Source organism: Rattus rattus, chromosome 5, assembly GCF_011064425.1.
Source record: "Rattus rattus isolate New Zealand chromosome 5, Rrattus_CSIRO_v1, whole genome shotgun sequence".
Lineage (NCBI taxonomy): Eukaryota > Metazoa > Chordata > Mammalia > Rodentia > Muridae > Rattus > Rattus rattus.
In genome coordinates, this window is record NC_046158.1 from 28,952,680 (window position 1) to 28,972,057 (window position 19,378).

At 44.2% G+C, this 19,378-nt stretch overlaps 1 protein-coding gene across 1 annotated transcript; it reads right to left on the reverse strand.

Annotated features, from left to right (window-relative positions):
• Positions 1 to 625: 625 nt before the first annotated feature.
• On the reverse strand, positions 626 to 18,999 carry Rnd3 (Rho family GTPase 3). The gene is made up of 5 exons (XM_032903275.1): positions 18,563 to 18,999; positions 18,053 to 18,140; positions 7,095 to 7,204; positions 4,417 to 4,551; positions 626 to 2,754 (listed from the first exon to the last, which is right to left on the reverse strand). The coding sequence occupies exons 1-5, from the start codon at positions 18,710 to 18,712 to the stop codon at positions 2,503 to 2,505; spliced, it is 735 nt and encodes a 244-aa protein (XP_032759166.1). The 5' UTR covers positions 18,713 to 18,999; the 3' UTR covers positions 626 to 2,502.
• Between the last annotated feature and the right edge of the window lie 379 nt (positions 19,000 to 19,378).

A 19,378-nucleotide genomic window follows, 5' to 3' on the forward strand; every position in this document is an offset into this window, starting at 1 on the left:
TGTCAAATCATAGTTTTGAAGTTTCACCGCACATTTTTGGATATTTATGTGAAATAGACATCTTAGCTAAAGACAGAGTCATACGGCCTGATTGGGACCTATATGCCTCTCCCCTAGGCTACTTTATGGGTACTTGACAACTTTCTGTGTTGAGCATTCCCACCATAGACGGGACTAGTTTTGTTGTGCCTCCATTAAGTTGCAATAGCTGTATCCTGAGCTATCCATGCTTCTGTGAACAAGAAGACACTTTACAAGGGGATATCTGGGTTCCCAGGAGACACAGTAGAAATTAAGATCCAGGTACTGGAAATCTGGGTTTCTTTCCTTCTTTTTCCACAAGACTCCCAAGGAATTCTGGCACTTTCTACAAATCAATCGTATCCAGTATCATGGCTTCTTTTGTATATGTCCAGGTCACTCAAGTATGCCCCATTTTCTTGATTTTTTTTAAAAAAGCTATTATGTAAACATCTATACACGGGTTCGTCTTTTCCAAAGACACTTTTGCCAAGAATGAAATTCTGAATGCTAATTCAATAAAACTTAGTTCCCACTCTATAATCATCCTTATGACACATGATAACTGAACAATTAGGCCAAGAAGCAGAAAGCATCACAGGGAGAAAGACATGGTTACTTTTTATTTGAAGCAAAAAAAAAAAAACAAAACCCATAAGTTTTAATAAATACTGTGGAAAACACTGACCAAACAAACATACAAAGTGACTTCAACATTAAAATAAAAAAAAGCAACAAAAAGTTCTGCTTTATAACCGTTATAACTTATTTTCTTTTTACAATATTTAAATACAGAAAGCACTTGCCAGCGATTTTGTAATACTGCCCAAAGCATGACGCTGTACCAGACAGAGCATATTGTGTTGGTAATGTCTGAGTTTCATGGGAAATGACTGAAATGGCATTTTCTTGCAGAGGCAAAACAAAGTGCTTGTGAAGACACAGAACTGGGTGTCGGAACTACCTTAATCTCCCCTTCTGCCCCAGTTGAATGGGGACACGGCTTCAACACTTCAAAAATGAAGCGTCATCATTGGGGGAAAGGAAAAAGCTTGTTTTCAACAAGCACGGACTATAAAAGATCAAAACGGATTTCTTCTCTGAAAAGAACTGCTGGGAAGGAGAAAGCTGTAAACTATGTTCAAGGCTGATTAGTACTCTCACGATGATCATGTTTTCAACCTGGCCCTGGCTGTGTATGGTTCAGTGAAGTTTAGCAGTCACTTGAGAAATGCCCTGGGCTCATACCAGGCCAGACACTATAGGCTTCTTTGCAATCTGGAGTTTTCTAAAGCATGGGCAAATGGGGCTTTTGTCAGAACAACATTCCTTTGAAGGAAGTGACATCAGACAAGAGCTCACTATCTGGTGCCAGTCTGTGGGCACCATCCCCAGACAAGAGTGCTTTTGCTCTGTGTATTTGATGTATAACTTCTCTCTAGACAGCCCCATTCACCAACTGTGCTCTCTGCTATCACTACTCCTTCATTCAAGGTCTCTCCTGGTGAAATCGGCACCCACCTGCCTCCTCTTTAATCACGCTATCACAATCAGACGAAGACATCTTTTATTTGACTTCTTGTTTTCATCAACGACGGCAAAAAGAAAAAAGAAAAACAAAACGAAGCCACACACACTCTTCTACACAGCGCACAAAAAATATTACACGGAACGATTTACCACTTGTTTAAGGACAATCACGAGGATGAACAAAACCATCAAGACAGAAGAAAAAGCAACACTCTCTTCTAGTTGATCTACGCAATCTCTGTAGTGCTGGTCTACGCATCTTGTAAGGCCGGGAAGCCTTGCTTCAAACCATCTCGCTCAGCGGCGACCTTCAGGAAGTCAAGATTTCAAAGCCGCAGCAAGTTTTTCCTCTCGAATCCCACCGGGTCCCAGTACAATTTCCATTTTAATGACGAGCTAGGAGGAAATTAGATCACATCCTCTAGAAAACTAAACGCTAAGGTCACAGTGCGAGTTCCCAACGAGGACGGTCTACTAATATATACTTTTTTGGAAAAAGGGATTAAAACATTGAAAAACTAAATCAAAGTAGAGATCCACGAATAGGTTGGAATAAAACCACAAACACAAAACCAAAAATACTCAAGCACCATTCAAAGCGTGGATTTTCTTCTCGGAGGTACCGGCGGCCCCCCACTTCTCTAGCGCTCGCCCGTTTGTAGCTCCCTTTGTTTTTGGTGTATTTTTCAAGTCACACCTCTTGTCACACAAAACTCTTCAACGCATTCGCTTCTCACCACTCGGTCTACATGCCGAAACTAAGGACAGGATTCCGAAAAGTGGGTATCCACTTTTTCTTCAAGGGACTCCGACGCCTGTGTCCATGTGACTTTGGCTGTGCACTTCATTTGACTCCCTCTTTCCGTTTGCTCTTGCTGTTTCAAATTTTATTTTAATTTTTTTTTTTTTTACACCAGATTTCCATGTGTCCTCATTAAAGACGGCGAAGCCTCACATCACAGTGCAGCTCTTGGCTTTGTCCTTTCGTAAGTCCGTAGCAACTGCTGAGAGTTCTGGTCTGCTAGGCATGTGTGAAATCCGCTTTGTGGCCCTCTGTGATTTGTTCCGCTTAACGTTTTTATTTGTCTTATTTACACACGCCAAGGTGGCGACGTGAAAAATGTCTCTGACGCTGTTTTCCGACTGTAAAGCTGAGCATTCTATGTAAGTGGCTGCTCCGATCTGCTTCGCCATGTTTGCCCCCTGTGAAGTAAAAAAGAAAGAATTTCCGTCATCAGTAAGACTTCGGAGAGACACTGGAAGGTGTTGAAATGCCACAAAACAGTCTTGCATTGGAACATACCTAATATGCCAAATGGATTTCCCAAGTGTGGTACAAAATAAAAACCACATTTAAAAAAAAAATGAGTTACTTTGTTCCTTCCCAAATGCTAAAGACTCCATCCGAAAGCCCTCAATTATATTACTGTGTAGAAACTGCTCTAGCTCCCCACAGCTTCCAATATGCTGATTTGCTCCTATAGGGGAATCCAGAGCACGCAACTCTCCCTAGGAGGATGGAAAGAAGAGATAGGTACAAAGGTGGCAGCTGACCCTCACTGACCCTGTAGCCAGGTACTGAGTATCCAGCTGTGTAGGTGTCATCTGGAGACATTGTGAAGCATGGCCTCTCCCTACTGGAGTGAGTACCCCGATACCATGAACACTACATCCTTCCCATAGATCTGACCAAGTGCTTTGACCCTCAGGGTCTGCCAGCATTTCATGAGGCTCTCGCTTTCTCCCGTAATGACTAGAAATGACCCTCAACCCCAACCAACAGATTGTACAAAACATAGGGCAGACAGATGTAATTTAACATCAATTTAAATAAAAATCTGCTTCTATGACTTATTGAGTTTGTTAATGAGAAATGGAAGATAAAGACGAGTGTAATAATTTTTCTTTCCTTTTTTTGTCATGCTGGGGATGGAACTCCAAGCCTTCCTCATGCTGAGCAAGAACTCTGACTGAACTATGTCCCTAGCCCTAACTAAAATAGAATACTTTAAATGATGCGTACCCCATATAACTGTACCTATGTACCTATGTACCTATGTTAACAGGAACTCTCTTCAGAATCTGGTGGTGAGTTTTAGGAGAATAGATTCCTGAAGAGATTTTCCTTACGAAGGAGCACTACCGTGATGAACACTTAACAGATGGAGCACGGGATGGTCTATTTTATGAACAACAGCCTGATTGAGGATTTTATTGGGCAAGAGGACAATAAGCTCTCTTAAAAAGAACTGCTAATTTTAATCACGTTCTCTCTTAAGCACGCTGAATTTTAAAAACACTGGTGTAGCAGAAACATCCAAGGGTAGCACATATCAACTGTGTGCCCTAACCTCTGATGACTTTTCCTACAGAATGTCAGACAGTTCGTATTTCAGTTGACTCCTGACTCACCTCTTGAAAAAATTACTACCTCTCATATATCACAAATAGTAATTCTATTTCTTTCATCTTGTTTTTTTTCTTTTTTTCGGAGCTGGGGACCGAACCCAGGGCCTTGCGCTGGCTAGGCAAGTGCTCTACCACTGAGCTAAATCCCCAACCCCTATTTCTTTCATCTTTATTGAATTGTGACTTTTCAGGGCTTGGAGGGATGGATCAGCAGTTAAGAGAGCACTGGCTACTCTGTCAGATGACTCAGGTTCAAATCCCACAACCCACATGGCCGCTCCCAACTGTCTGTAATTCTAGATCCAGGGGACCTGATACCTCACACAGACATATGCTCAGGAACATGTGCTCCTATGCACATAAAATAAAAACAAATACATTCTAGTAAATAAAGAAAGGAAGGAAGGAGGGAGGAAAAAAAGGAAGTTGACTTTCCCACAATGACAGCACACATACCTGATCATATGACACAGGAGTCTGCCTGTGATTTGAGAGTTCCACTAATGTGCTGACATCTGTCCGAAGATCAGACTTGCAACCAACCAACAGCATCTTGGTATTGGGACAAAACTCCTGGATTTCACCTTTCCACTAGGGAGAAGGGAAAATTAAATATTGACACATATACAATAAAAACAATTTCTTCCCCAGCAGACACTGTTTAATTAATAAGTAGATACCAAACTGTAGAGAGTGACCATGCATATTGTTATATTCTACGTGACTCAGTGGTTCTTTCCACAATGAACTTATGTCTTATCAACACAGGGTAGCTTCAACAGGGTCTTAATTATGGACGTATTTGAAAGACAAAAAGCACCTTTAATAATCACGTATCCAAATGGATGAGTACATCCTGGGATACACTGAGTTTTGGATTACTCAGCCTAATATGTAGTAAGTGGATGGCTGGGCAAAAGGAATAGGCCACACCAGTAATAGTATGCATTCATAAACTCCATTGACAGACTGGGGCATGTTTTCATGTGCTGGCCTTCCTGTGTAGGCCAGTATCTGCAGAGTGTCTTGCTTCAAGGATCTTCCACTCAAGTGGCTGAATGGACACAGACCACAGCTTAAGCCAAGAACTAACTACCTCTTGAGCTCCCAGGACAAAGTCCAGTCTTGTAGCTAGCCCAGAAGCCTTTGAGTTAATTTTTAACTTTCAAACAATGCTGTCTGCTCTACAATTTAACCACTGTCCTAACCGGATTCACGAGAACTTGTTTCTGGCATGGAATCTAGCTGTTCCATTTAAAGCAGCTAGACAGCTTTTCATGGTTTTGCTTCTTCTGACTTTAGTTCTCTACCATCAGATGAGGGGGGCTAGAGGGTCCGAGACTCTTCTACCCACACCTACCATGTCTTTGGTGCTCTGGAAAGAATGTAATGATGATGTAGCTTTGTCTTTTGGGAGTTGACAGAGCAGAAGAGGCAATAAAGGTTTGTAAGTGTAATACTAGGGAGGAGGGACATTCCGAAAGAGTGATTTAAGAGACCACCAGAGGACAGCTCCAGACCTCAAGGTGTAGGTGAGTCAATGACATCTAGTCACAAAGTGCTCCAGCATATGGAGGGCAGTAACACCGAGTGCCTGATCTGTCCACTGAGCCTTTCCTTTCCACCTCCCTCTCACAATTATTTAGGGGCATCTAGCACATTCTCCTAAAGAACTGAAAGACTTAGTTTTTTTTTCCCTACTTTAAGTCACTTTGAAGTCTCTGATATCAATAAGACAAAACACACATGAAGTAAGTTATCGTGAGCTCGCGCCTCATACAAACGTCAAACACATTCATTACTATCTACAGGGCCAATGGCACTATTTGTTTGGTGTTAGTAGGCAAAAATCAAAGTAGAAGAATAGAAAAGCTTTCTGTCATAAATTATGTATAACCCACTACATCAAGTACAAGCATCAGGAAATAAGTGTTCCTTTTCTCTCCACACATAGACAGGCATGTTGTTCTGTTCTCAGCTTGTGATGTTGTGGGCCTCCCTCTACTTGTTTATAGCCTTAAGAGCAGGAAAAGCTGTCTGTCTTCCTGACAGAATCTGACAAAAAGTCAACCCTGTGTTTCATACATTACTCAGAACAGAAAGGTGTTACAAACTAAGAAGGGCCCTTTGATCTACCAAGAGTTCAATTTCATTGAACTGCTTGCAATGTTCAGCAAAAACTGAAGGAGGGCTATGCCTTAAACCTTAAATTTATTTATAAGGACCTACCTAAGCAACTAAGTACCATAAAGGAAAAATCAACTAATAAGAACACATAAAATGCAAATGCCACTGAAAGAAGAAACCAAAAGAACACAGCCCAAATGGACCAAGCCTGGACTTCTACATAGGTGCGTCTTCCTTTCAGCTCTGCCCCCACATGGACAGAGCCACAGGGACAACCACTGAGTGATATTCTGTGCTCTTAGCCACAAGTGCAGTGCACAGAAAGGAAGGTGTAGTACAGCCACTGTCTCAACCTCAAACCAACAGCACCCAGCAAGGTGAGTGACTAAGATGCTTCCTCTGTCACAGCTTCTTCTAGTCCCATCTGCACCTATAGAATCCTTTGCCTCCAGTAACCAGGGCTGTGTGATAAAAGACATGGTTGGCGGCATAACTGCTGATTTATTAGTGTTTGGTACTGATTAGTACATATCTGATTGTAATTCACATTATCGCATTTGTAGGGATGAGCCCCACCACATATATCCCTCTTATGCTAATTTCACTTATGTTTCTATAAATAACTACAACTCCCTTGTCAAAATAGCTCTTATTGTATTAAGGTGAATATCTGAATTGAGATCAAAGGCAAACACATAAGGAGCAGTCTAGTCTGTCAAGCAAAGGAATGAAGGGTCAGGTAAGAGTTAAGCTATTTCCTACATTTTCACTCCATTTTCTCCCAAAAACAAACACGAAAGATCATGAAAAGTATTTTGTTCAGTTTTAGGAAGTTTCAAGTAGATTAATTAGCCACTAACGGCATCAATGTTTTGGTGTGGAAGTATCCTTTCCAGTCTTTTAGTTCATTCAGAATCTTTGTACCCCCTACATTAGAGATGTATCGCCCATCTCTAATCCTATATCGTCGAAAGTGCTAAATGACGTCCTCGTTCCTTAGCACTTACCTTCTTTAGGACACTGTCCAGAGTCTCTGGTCTACTGATGTCAAAGCAAATGAGCACAGCATCAGAATCTGGGTAAGAGAGGGGACGGACGTTGTCATAGTAAGGAGAACCTAAGAAACAAAAGCACACAGGTCTCAGACAGAAATCTCCACTGTCTATGAGGCACTATCTCTACCCTTTGAGATAAATCCCTTCCCTGTTATAATGTAACCCCCCCCACACACACACACACTCCTTCCTGTAAGGAAATGCAAACACATCCACAAACAACAGGTTAATAATATATTCTTGTTCTAGAAGATCAGAGAACTCCTGTGCGTGGGACCGCAGCTCCTGGGAGGGCCAGGGATTTAATGTGCAACTGGTAGAGTTTAAGAATCAGAGGCAGAAGGGTCCTAGATAAACTGGGGAGTATGTGCCAGGTGACCTTGAGGACAAACCCATTTTCACCACTAAACGGGGAGAAGCCCAAGTCTTAGGATCAGGTGCTTCTGATTCTTCAATCATAAGGGGAATACAGTGCCAACCTATATCTGTGGGATCTAAGTAAACTCAGGTAGCAGCTGGAAATAAGGAAGAGATGAGTACATATTAACTAGAAGTATTGTGGCTCTGTTATCGCTGTGGTCAAAGGCCGAGTGGCGGCAGCCACTGGAAAGAGAGGGCTTCCTGGGAAAAAGATCCAAACTCAAGATTAGTCCAATAGTTGAATAGGGGGTGTGAGTGGGGGAGGGAGGGGGAGGGAGAGCTTAATGGCGCACAGGAAGTCAGAGAGAAGCACACAAGTGTCACTCCATCCCCAGTTACAAGTCTGGATAAGCCACTGACCTTCGGGTTTGCTTACACCTGCCCCCCAGGCCTGTGTAAGTCTGCTTCCTGCTATACCAAGAATGTCATAAATGCCATGTTAGATCATGTTACCTTTCTACACAGTTCTGCCTGCAAACATGACAGCAGGACATAATCCAAGGGCCCTGGCCTGAGTTAAACTCAATGTAGTCTAAAAGTTCAAACTGACAGTCAAACAAGGGAACCACAGAACTTTCTGGACATTTAAGATTTTTTTTCTTCTTTCTCTCTTTCTTTTTTTTTTTTTTTAAACATCTTTATGAATTCCAAATGTTGGGAATTTATACAAGGACAATAATTATAAAATAGACTATAAAACATTGACGATAACTTGACAACTACTTTTAAAGAACAATTTAATCATAAAGCCATTTCATGGACAGCAAGAAAATCATTTACTAGGCAAATGCAAACACACTGAGAGGTTTTTTACTTTTGACTTAGTTTTGACATCATTTTGAATTTCTGGCAGAAAAATATAACATTTATTCCCCAAGTAAAAACTTTAGTGGTCCAAGTCAGAGGGGGTGGGGAGATTGATTTCCAAAGAAATTGTTTTAGTCAGGTCCAGTGAAGGAATGAAGCAGAAGGATTGCAATTTTGAGGCCTACCTGAGCTGTAGAGAGAATGCAGTTTTAGAATCAAATTGCTTAACTCTACATATGAGCACACTAGTTATTCTATACCCTTTCTCCATTGAGCAACTTAGTGAGACCGCGTTTCAAAGAAAAAGTACAATGACCTCCAGACAAAGACAGAGAGATGGCCTTCAGACAAAGACAGATAGATGGCCTTCAGGAGTCTGTTCTCTCTACCTAGAAGTTCTTGTAGTTAGGTGTGTGTTCTGGGCTCTGGGCTCTCACCACTGCAGTCCCTGGCAGCACTGTGTCTGCCTCACTCCTGCTTTAGAGATAGTGAGAGTGAGTGTTTGGAGCAAGGATGATGGGGGATGTTCTAGGAACCAGGAAGGAAAGTGTCAGCAGGGAAGAAAGGCTACAGAGTTCTCTGCCAGTACAACAGCCTCCCACTGGCCTACAGGAGGTGGGGAGTGTGATAACAAAGCCTAGACGGATGGAAGGTACTTCCAAAGGGCCAAGGCCTTAGCTGAAATGTATAAAAAAATATGTATTGTGTTTCTAAAAATGACAATCAATGGCCACCCTTTCAGCCACTTGAAGAAATCAGAGGTGAGAGTAACTCTAAGGGGAACACTTAGAGTTCAGTTGAAGTTTTTTTGAGAGGCACCAGAAAGGGCTGGCTTTACCCTCTCTGGATGCATTGATATTTTACATTAGTTCTGCAACCCTGACTCTCCACTGTAACCTTCCTTGTTTGCCTGTCCAAAGTCTAACTTTGGCACAGCTGCTGCTGTGAGCATTAGAATATCTCTTTCCTAATAGCCTGCCACAAAAATCCCAGACTGTACAGAGAAGAAATTCAAAGGAGGACAGAGGAGGCTCTCTTCTGTTCTTCAAAGCTAGCTTCAACGACCTGACCCGACCTACACAATCAGAGCCAGCCTACTGTGCAAAGCCAAACAGGTGTCGGGGGAGCTCACGTCTTCTGTTCTCCAGTCTAGACCTACAGGACATGACTAGCATCTGCAGGTGCCAGGCTCCTTTAGAACAGAGGGGCAGAGCGGAGTATTTACAGGACAATGGAGACCGTCTTCTCCAAAGGTGGCTGAAGAAAGTCAAAGGGGCAAAACTAATTTAATTAAACTTGGGACTGCTGGGAAAATCCAGAGGCCGGGATGCAACATTCCAGTCACCATGTGGCTGCAGAGAACACCCCGCCCTTTGTGGGCTGTTTCCCCTCCCCCACCCATTTTAAGGCCACAAAGGGATCTGGCTTTGTGCTCAGCCCTCTGCCACAGGCTGGAGATTGCTTGCCTCCAAAAAAAAAAAAAAAAAAAAAAAAAAAAAAAAAAGAAAGAAAAAAAAAAAAAAGCAAGCAAGGCAACTTTTGTGCTCAGTGGCTGTACGCAAATAAGAGAGACATTTACTCTCTTGGTCGACTTTAAAAAGAAACAGTTTTCTTTTAGTTAAATAAGATTATTATGAAGGCCTGTTTCTGCCTTTGTTTTCGTTTGGTTTAAGTTTGGATGGAAATACATATGTAGTAGTGCAACACTTCATGAAAAAAATCAGCCAACCTTGGAGGTAAGAGGTAACTCGTAGGTGCTTTAACAAGATCTAATTAGGAGCAGCACTTTGATCTGAGCCCAGTCCACCCCCCTGCAGTAAACAATGCAGTTTTTTGATCAACAAGGGCCCAAGGGCACTAATAAAACGGATCCTCAAACTCATAACTGTAATGTGACCACCGACGAGACGAGTAACTTGCTATAGAAGATAATTTATTCATGACTTTTTTAAAAGCACAAGGTTAAAACTTTTTCCTAGATGGGGGGGGGCACCCAAAACTATTGCCTCCATCCATCTTTTTTCATAGTAAGAAAAGTGAACGATAGAATTAGAACTGTCCTAACAGGAATACCTCACAGTTCACTGGGTAAGACTCACTTTCTTCTGCGTTCTTCCCTACCGTGCCCCGGGACCGCACAAAGGAAGTCGGCAAGCAAAGGGCTGATCACCACAGGCATGTGTGAGAAGAATCTTAGGAATGCCCTGTCAACCGAGGAGTCTCGGAGACTGCAAAGAGTGGAGAGTAAGCCCTCAAAGTGAGAACAAAGCCAGCCCAGGACGCCTGCTGAATCACACAGCTGGAGAAGTCCCAGGACACCTTGGGAAGGCAGGCTTCCAGAAACACTAATTTCTATAGATTTCTAGTTAAGGTTGGAAGGTCCTAACTGACTGTGTTTTTACAGTGTGCTTGGGTCCTCATGTACTCACTGTCTGTACTTCAGTACCTGAGAATGTACTGTGGTTAAAACTTGATAAATCTAGGCCTGAAGCTTTGCTTGTCAAATAAAACTTCCTCGGCATGTGGAAGGGGCTTCATGCATCCGGACATTCAGGGCAGCATCTTCCTTAAAGACACAGCACTGTGCACAAGGCCCTTTTTAAAACAACCTACCAGACTTTCCATTGGCAAGTTGCAGGGAGCCATATTTATATAAAGATGTAACTGTACTATATGCAAAACAAGTGTCTCACCCTGTCCACCACTCCCCTCACGGCTTTGAAAGGCTTTTAGCCAGACGTGGATTAGAACAAGAATTCTTTGTGGCTTGAATTTGGCAAACATCAGAAAAGTTCTAGCAAACTTCTGCAGATCTACCCATCCTTGTCTTCTAGATCATTAATTTGGGGTGAGAGGAAACTTTCCAGCCCAAGAATAGTCACAAAGTGCCTCACCTAGAAACTAATTCTTCAAACACATACCTGCCCGCTGAAGTCATCCCTTCTGCAGAGATGCAGCGCACCATATATGTACATGACTAGACATATATGGACCAGGAGCCATGCCTAAAGGGGAGAGATCTTTGACCCCTTTGCAAAACCAGCTCAAATACTGAAACTATCTCTCGAAAGTCTGCAAACTGAAAATCCACTCCACTGAATCTTTTAAAAGTGTTAATACCTTACACTTAAAGCTTTTCCTATAAGGAATTCCTACCAAGATAAGGAAGTGAGGAATAATGGATTCTTTGGGGCAGAAATTATATATACAGTAAAATTTGTGATTTTAAGTGTTCATTAAAAGCACATGGGTAGCAGGCAGCATGAGAGACCATGGGCAGAAGGGAAGCTGTACAAGGCGAGCGCGCTCAGGAACGTGAGTCAAGGGTGAACCAGACCTCTGGACTCTGCTTCAATATAAGACTCAGTTCTTCCTCAACTGCCTGCATTGCAAACATCAGGCCCCCAATGTACCATCACCACCTGGCCCAGCAGGGACATTTCATTTGTACCTTCTACTGAGTCAGACTCTCTTTTTATAAAAACAAGTGGGCAGTTATATATGTTTCTATAAAAACTCAGTGTTTTTCTATTGCTGGGGGTGGTTCAGATACACAGGTGGATATAACTTCAGGTTAGTAGAAGTAACATTGCAATTAGGCAGCCCGAGATAAGGCTTTGGTATTAGTTCTCAATCTCAGGATACTTAAAAATAATAACATTTTGCAGAGGGTGGAAGCATAAGGAATCATAGAGCTTGAAGGGGTAAGATTTCGTAGATACCTTTTAAAAAAAAATCCATGTTATCGTTCACTCCAGACTGAAGCTATTATGTTCCCCACGTTTTGCGAGAGCCCCTTATCCGAGCATGGAGTCCCTCCAGTAGACTCACCTTTCCGCACACTATTAACATTAGGCTTGTTTTTCAAATACCAATGTGCTCAACACCTGGCCAAACTTTTGAAGCAGCTTGCACTCTATGTCAGAAAAGTCTGAATTTTTGCCAAAAGGGACTCTGCGAATGCTGCCAATATGTAATAAACCAGAAGACATTTCAAGGACATCAAAAAATGAGTGAGGCCCAGGTGATTCATTCGGTACAGTCCAACCATGCATCCATCATGAGCTGAGTGGAGACACTGGAGTCTGGGGTGTCCTGTTTCTATGTAAAAGAACTGTACTAATGACGAAACATCTGGTTATTTTAGGGACAACTAGAATGGCCAATCTGGATACCTTACTCCAATGTACAACTGAGTTAAAAACCAAATTGGAGGCAAAATTAGCACTAAATGGATTTTTTTTTAAAAAAAAGGAAGAGGAAAACAGAAGAAAGGTCTAGAACCGATGAAGACTTGCTTCCAGACAAGCTGTCTGCCTATCCTTAGCCCACATTTCAGTGTATGAAGGCTCAGCTTATAGCTGGGCCTGGTTTCGAAACCCTAGGTTCCAAGGACCATAATGACTGTGTGAAATATCTGGTTCTTTGCAGTTTGTTCTGCTAGTCAGATGAAAACCACTTCCTGATTAGTTTGCAAATTCTTAGCCTACCTCCCTCTAAGAGGCTTAGGTCAAAAATCTCAACTTTGAGAACCTGGTTTTTGCCTGATAAGCACCCAGTGTAAGCATGTTTTAAAGTACAAGAGAGTTTAAGAACTTTGGGAGACCCAAGTCAACTTTTAGAGAAGATTTGGAATTATGGGGGCTTTAATGGACAGGAAGACCTGAGTTGGGCCTTGGAGTTGGCACAGGTATTGAACACCTCTTTAGTCTTGTGGTGGGCGCGAATCCATTCCCACCAAAAGCCCATCTTCTATTTCCACGTCCCTGATCACCTATGGAAGTGAGTATTCGTAACAGATGCCCTGGGAAGAATCCCTTGCCTTTTCCAAGTGCATTTCTTCCTAGCTGTACCTCATACTTACTCTGGGCTCCTAATTTGGTCTCTTACTTCACCCCGGAGAAGAAAGAATGGCTAATTTAAATTTTCACCTATATTTGAAATGTTTTTGTTTGCTCACCCTGATTAGAATGTAAGTAGCTTGAGGGGCCATACATAAGCTATTCCCTGCCCAGCTCGGTACTGCCCCTCCCCCATAGGTCCCCAGCAGCCTTTGCTGATGTCATGCTCTAACAGTTTACAATCATATCTTCCTGGCCTGCCCAGATGTGTTCATTTATATCTTAAATCACAAAAAAAAAAAAAAAGGGACTAGCAATCTCCTTTTAGATGGCTTTTCTTGATTCACAGGTAGATGAGTCTCCAAAACTGTTGAACCATTTCCACTGTGGCACTTGTTGCCAAGACTAGCCTTCAAGCTTGAGTGTTAAAAGCTGAAATAGATACCAGTGTCAGTAGATTTATATTGATTCTGAAGACCTTCCTTCCTCCAAGGAAATTGTCTAGATTTTTTTTTCTTTCTTATTTGGTGCTTTGCATTAAAATGTAGAGAATATGGCTGGTTTTAGTCAGCGATACTAGAAACACATACAGGAAGTGCTAACTTTAGCATTCAGGACCTGAAAGAGGTCCAAAGCACATTAAGATTTGGAGGAGTTTTCACAGGGCAATGCCATAGTTATCAACCAGGAATCAGCAGTCGAGTTGAATAGTTAAAACTAATAATACACCTTAAACAAAATGTGCATTAACTTGCTCCGGTTAAAAAAGCTGGCAGGGGTGACGATGACTCCCTAGATCTCATATGCAGAAATTACACCGCAATCAAGTTCCTGGGAAAAGATATGGTGATCTTTAATTGACTAACTTTCTATTATTAGCAGGCATTGGGGCCTTATGTTACAAAGTGCTTCTACCTTTGGCAAGTGTAGCAGATTTTGAAGCACAAGCTATTAGAATGACTTGAAACTATTCTCCCTACCTCCTCTCTGTTTTTCAAAACTCTTTGGGACAATTTGAATATTGTCCCAGCACATTGCTGCTGCAACTGTTAATCAGCTCATTTTATAACGCAAAGAAACTATTTCCCAGTAAGAGGAAGAAGACATGGACTCAAGGCTACCTTTAGAAACCCCCCATTTTAGAAGATTTTCCATGACACTTATGATATTCCGTTACTTTTGGAGTATTTTAGGTAGCCATAAGAGTCAACTGGCACTGTGCCACTGTGGCTGTTGAACTTGGTGAGTGCTTGGGGAAAGACAGAAACTGTCTGCATCTAAAGACTGTTCGGAGCTTTACTGGGAAAGCCTCACAGGATAACACATTAAGTAACTAGTTAGAAGAGGCCATTAGAGTTCAAGAGTTAAGGGCCTCATAGGCTGGCAATCACCTAGCCCTGATTCCTATGCTAACAGAGGGTCTTCTTACAGTAGAGGCAGAAAAAAGGAAGAAGAATCGAAAGGAAGGAAATATTAACTTGTCTGGCCTCCCAGAAGAGAAATGAATGGCTTCCTTTCCTCACACGAAACTTCTACTTTGTATTCTTTCCCACATTCGAATTGGCACTTTTGCTTACACATGATCATGTGACTGCTTCTGGGGGAAGCAGACCACTTCGGAGATGTGGTTCACACACAGAAAGCCCATAAAGAATTGTTTCTTACATGTGTTCCTTCACTGGAAGGTAGCCATGACACCAAAGGGCACAGTAGATATTCTCTGTCCACCCAATCTTCCCAATCTAAATCTTTCACACACACAGTCTTGGGAGAGGATAAAAAAATGACATTTAGAGATTTATAAACTTGGCTTGGATCTTCTCTCCTGAGATAAGCTGGTAGCAGTTGGGGAAAAATCAAATGTATGAAGAGGCGAGAAGTGTATGCAATTATTTTCCAACCTCAACAAAACAATGTCTTTGTGAGCAGAGAAAATGTCAAATAATGGAAGGCGGGGTCTCTAGGAACTTGTCAGGAAAAGTAAGGGACTAGGAAAGACAGTAAAGTTACTGGGAAGCATGAACTTCCTGCTGGAGACTTGCTAATCCTAAGTGGCAAGCCACTTTCAGTAGAAGCAGCCTATTTCTAGAATTTAAGCAATGCTCTATAATTGTGTTTAATTAACTAACATCTCGCTCCACAAACAACATAACAAGAATTTCAAATAATTCCCCATGTCTTTTTTCATTTGTATGAATCTAAATTTTAAGTAAGGTTTCATAACTGGATAATTTTGCAGTGCACTACTCCCGTAATCAGCTTTTAACCCTTCTTGTCTTACAGAAATATGTAGGGGGCGGTTTCTCTTACGAAATAAAAATATAAGTCATTATGTCACTACTGATTTCATTTCAGGTGATTAACCTTAATTTGATGAAAAGCAATATTTATGAAGTTGCCAATCTTAAGGCAAAGGTAATTCAGTGCTAATTAATGCCAAGAACCCCATCTCCTTAGCAACTATGCATCTCATTATAATTTGCTCAGTCCTTAGGTTTTATTGGGTAACTTCTGTATGCAAGACATTGCTGTATGTGCAGAGACTGAACTCTACAGTTGCTAAGTAAGGCTCGAAAATACCTGAAATGACATTTGCATTGGCTTCTCATTATGAAGCACTCATAAGCATCCGTTTTATTTACTAGCCCATAGAGCTTATGCCTTTTCTCTCTTGAAAGGAAGGAGGTGGCAGGTTTGGCCTTTGGGCACCTAATCTAAAATCTCTGTTGGTGGTCTTGTGGTCTTGGAGCTCAGACACAGTTGTATAACCCGGCATTCCTAGGAGCCCACCCATCCCCCTTCCTTATCCAAATAGTCTCATTCCTAAATCCACCAGGAAGCCGGGCTCAGCCCAGAATCTGGCTCGGTTTGCAGACTGTGAGAACCTCAGCACGGGACGCCAGATCCTCTGAGACCAGGAGCAGAAGCCAACCAACATCCTGGGAAACAAACAAACAAAAAAATTCTGCCTGTCCAGTCCACTAAAGCCAAGAACCGTAGCTGGGAGAGACCTTGCGCATGATCCAGCTCAACCGTCTGTCCTCTCTTTACAGATGATGAAAATGGGACCCAGGGAGGTAGAGGATTTGCACACAGAAAATCCCCGGTAACCAGGAGCTAAGATTGAAACACAGCTTTGTATCAAAGAGAGTATCAGACCCACTGCCCCACTCCACCCCTAAATAATTCTTCTCTAGTGTAAATCCAAACTGGGCTGGATGGGAGAGAGGTGGGTGCTGGTGCTAATTGTTGGTATCACACCAGCTGTCCGGCATGACAATTACCATAATATGTCTGAGAACCGGAGCCTAATAAAATACTAGACTATGTAATAATTCTGATGATAGAAACTAGTAAGAAACCACTAGAATTCCATCAACACTTTCTCTATAGTATCAAGATTGCGTATGTAATCTCAACGACAAAAAACACAAAACGCCCTTGGCGCAGCTCAAGGAAAAGCTTGACTCTCCTCTCCAGAGGGAAACTGGATCCATCCCTCACACTGCAGCAGTCTGAGCATCTGGCACCGACCGTGAGAGGCGCCAGTGCAAGAGTTCCCTCTAGTCTTTCTTCTAGCCTTTGTGCTGGAGGCTGCCTCTGGAGACCTTGTGAGTCTGGCCCCTTCCTCCCACCGTCTAATCCCCCAAGTCCCTCAGAGGTTCCAGCGCAGGGTGTGGGAAGCTCGCTGAAGCTCCACGAGGCCACTCCCAGTTGAGCACTGCTCCACCTCGGGCCACCCCGCCTGACAGCAACCCTGCGTGTTGGCGCTTGTGCGCTCCCTCCTCGCCAGTTTCGCCTGAATCTGTCTGGCAGCCCAGCTCCCCACCAGCACCGGCCTTTCCCCTCCCAAATTGGTAGTTTCTACTCCGCTCGAGAAGGTATGGTCTCCACTAACAGTAGGCGTTCTCCTGAGGAGCCTCTGGCCAGGCTTGTTAGAGCTTGGATACCAAGGGGTGCTCAGTCCTCAGTCCACACTGTCCCTGCTCCGAACTCAGCCGGGGATGACAGCCTTCCCGCCCGCGGAGATCTGCCCTCCCCACCACCCTGTGCCACGTTGGTGGGTGGGCGCATGGGAAGGCAACAACCCGGCCTTGAACCCTAGACCTCTGGACAGAACCCACCAAGGCGCCAATAATTCAAGTAGACAGGAAGGTCAAAGGCGAGGGGGTGCTGCCTGCGGCCCTGCAGGCGGGCGAGACAGAGGCAAAGGCAAAGGGGTAGGGAGTGGTATGTATGTTCGGAGAGCTGGCACAGAGTGCTCCCCGGGCGGCCGCAGAAGCCGCTCTGCGCCGGTGACACTGAGGCTGCGGGGGCGGAGGCCCCGCGGTGGCCGCTGCCGGCACCACCAGCGCATTCCTGAGAGTAGGCGTCACGGGCGCTGGCTCCGGCCGTTCACCCATCTCCCCCAGCCCGGAACCCGCACGCAACCCGAGGGTTTCGAGGATCTTCTCCCAGCTCAGCCTGCGCCCCTGCCCCGAACCAGATGGCTGATGACACCCACGAGGGGCTTCCTGGGCGAGCCGGAGGGTTCCACGGTGCTCTGCCTGCTCCAGCACTGGGCCACCCTGGCGGCTCGCTCCGGCACAGCCCCAAGGAAGGACAAAACAAGGCCATGCGGCCACCAGAGGCTCCTCCAGCAGGGTCACCCCGGACACATAGCGTCCTCCTGTCCCTAAGGCCACAATCACCCCCATTGCCGCCCCTGCCCAGAAAGGATAACATTTTTCCGTGGCTTGGGAACTGAAAGTCCCTCAAGGAGCCACGGTAGCAGACAGGGCATCGGATCCCGAGCCCAGGGGCGCAGCGGTTCAGACTGCCACGCGGTGTGCTGAGTCTTACCTGAAGTGTCCCATAGGCTCAACTCTATTCTTTGTGTGTCGATTTCAAAACTGGCAGTGTAATTCTCAAACACCGTAGGGACGTAATTCTGGACGAACGAAAGGGACAGAAGAGGAAGGAAGGGTGGCAAAGAGATTATTAAAAATATGACCGGCATATCGAACACTTGAAAAACACCCAAGCCACCAATTAAAAAACCTCCACCAACAACAACCGCACACTCCCTCCACAGTAAACGCGCAGCCCCCTCCCGAGAGTCACCCAGGTCTCCCCACCCGGCCTCCCACACTGAAACCAGCAAGTTTCTGGGGCCAAGAGCCCAGGGTGCTGGCGGGTCCCAGCCCAGAGGCTTCCAGGACACTTTCGCTTCCCAGCAGTGTGATGGTAGAGACAGGCTGGGCATGAGAAAGACTTTCAAGAAGAAGAGCAATGAAGCAAGAGAAACGACGCTGTCCCCAGACTGGCAACCCCATCAGCCGCCCCCCTCAAAGAGGTACGGGTCCCACTCACTTCGGGGAAGCAGTCCTTTGCGAAGACGTGGAGCAGCGCGGTTTTCCCACACTGGCTGTCGCCCACCACTACTATCTTGCATTTCACGTTCTGATTAGGATCCATGATAGATTTACTGGATAATTTCTGGCTGGCTCTTCTCTCCTTCATTGATGTTGCCTTATTTTCTCTTGGAACAGGAATTTTTCTCTTTAGAAGAAAAAAAAATATATATACTTCTCTCTATAAAAAGCGGATATAAAAATAAATCGCAAGGCCGGAGGGAACCCCTTAAGCGCAGCGGAGTTGGAGGAGGAGAGGCAGCGGCTCTTTACTCCTCTCCAACAAGTTTTCTGCCTGACTCCGCGAATCCCTTCCCAAGTCCAATTCCGATCGGTCTGCTTTGTTTCACGCTCTCTGCGCGGCTTTATACGCCCAGCCTTCCAATCCGCTCCGCTTTCTCAATGAGAGAAGGAAACTGATCCGCCTCCTCCCCTTTTATGGAGCCTGGGAGCCAGCGCGGCCGCCTCGTTGGCGGAAAGTGTAAGCAGCGCGCCCTCTAGGGTGGCGTGCAGGATGGCTTGCAGACCCAGGTTCTGGCATAACCTGAAGGCGCCAGGCAGGATTTGCTGATGGATAGATTGTCCAGGACTGGGGTGAGGGGGAGCGGGTATCTGTGCACATTGAATTTGCCCTGGAATTCCTTTCAAATTGCTTCCGAAGGGGCGCGTCTCCAGAAGTCCCGTCATTATTTGTGAACATTAAAAAAATATTTCCCAATCAAATTATAAAACAGAAGTAAATCTTGGATGGGAAAAGGCTAAACTAAGTTGTTGC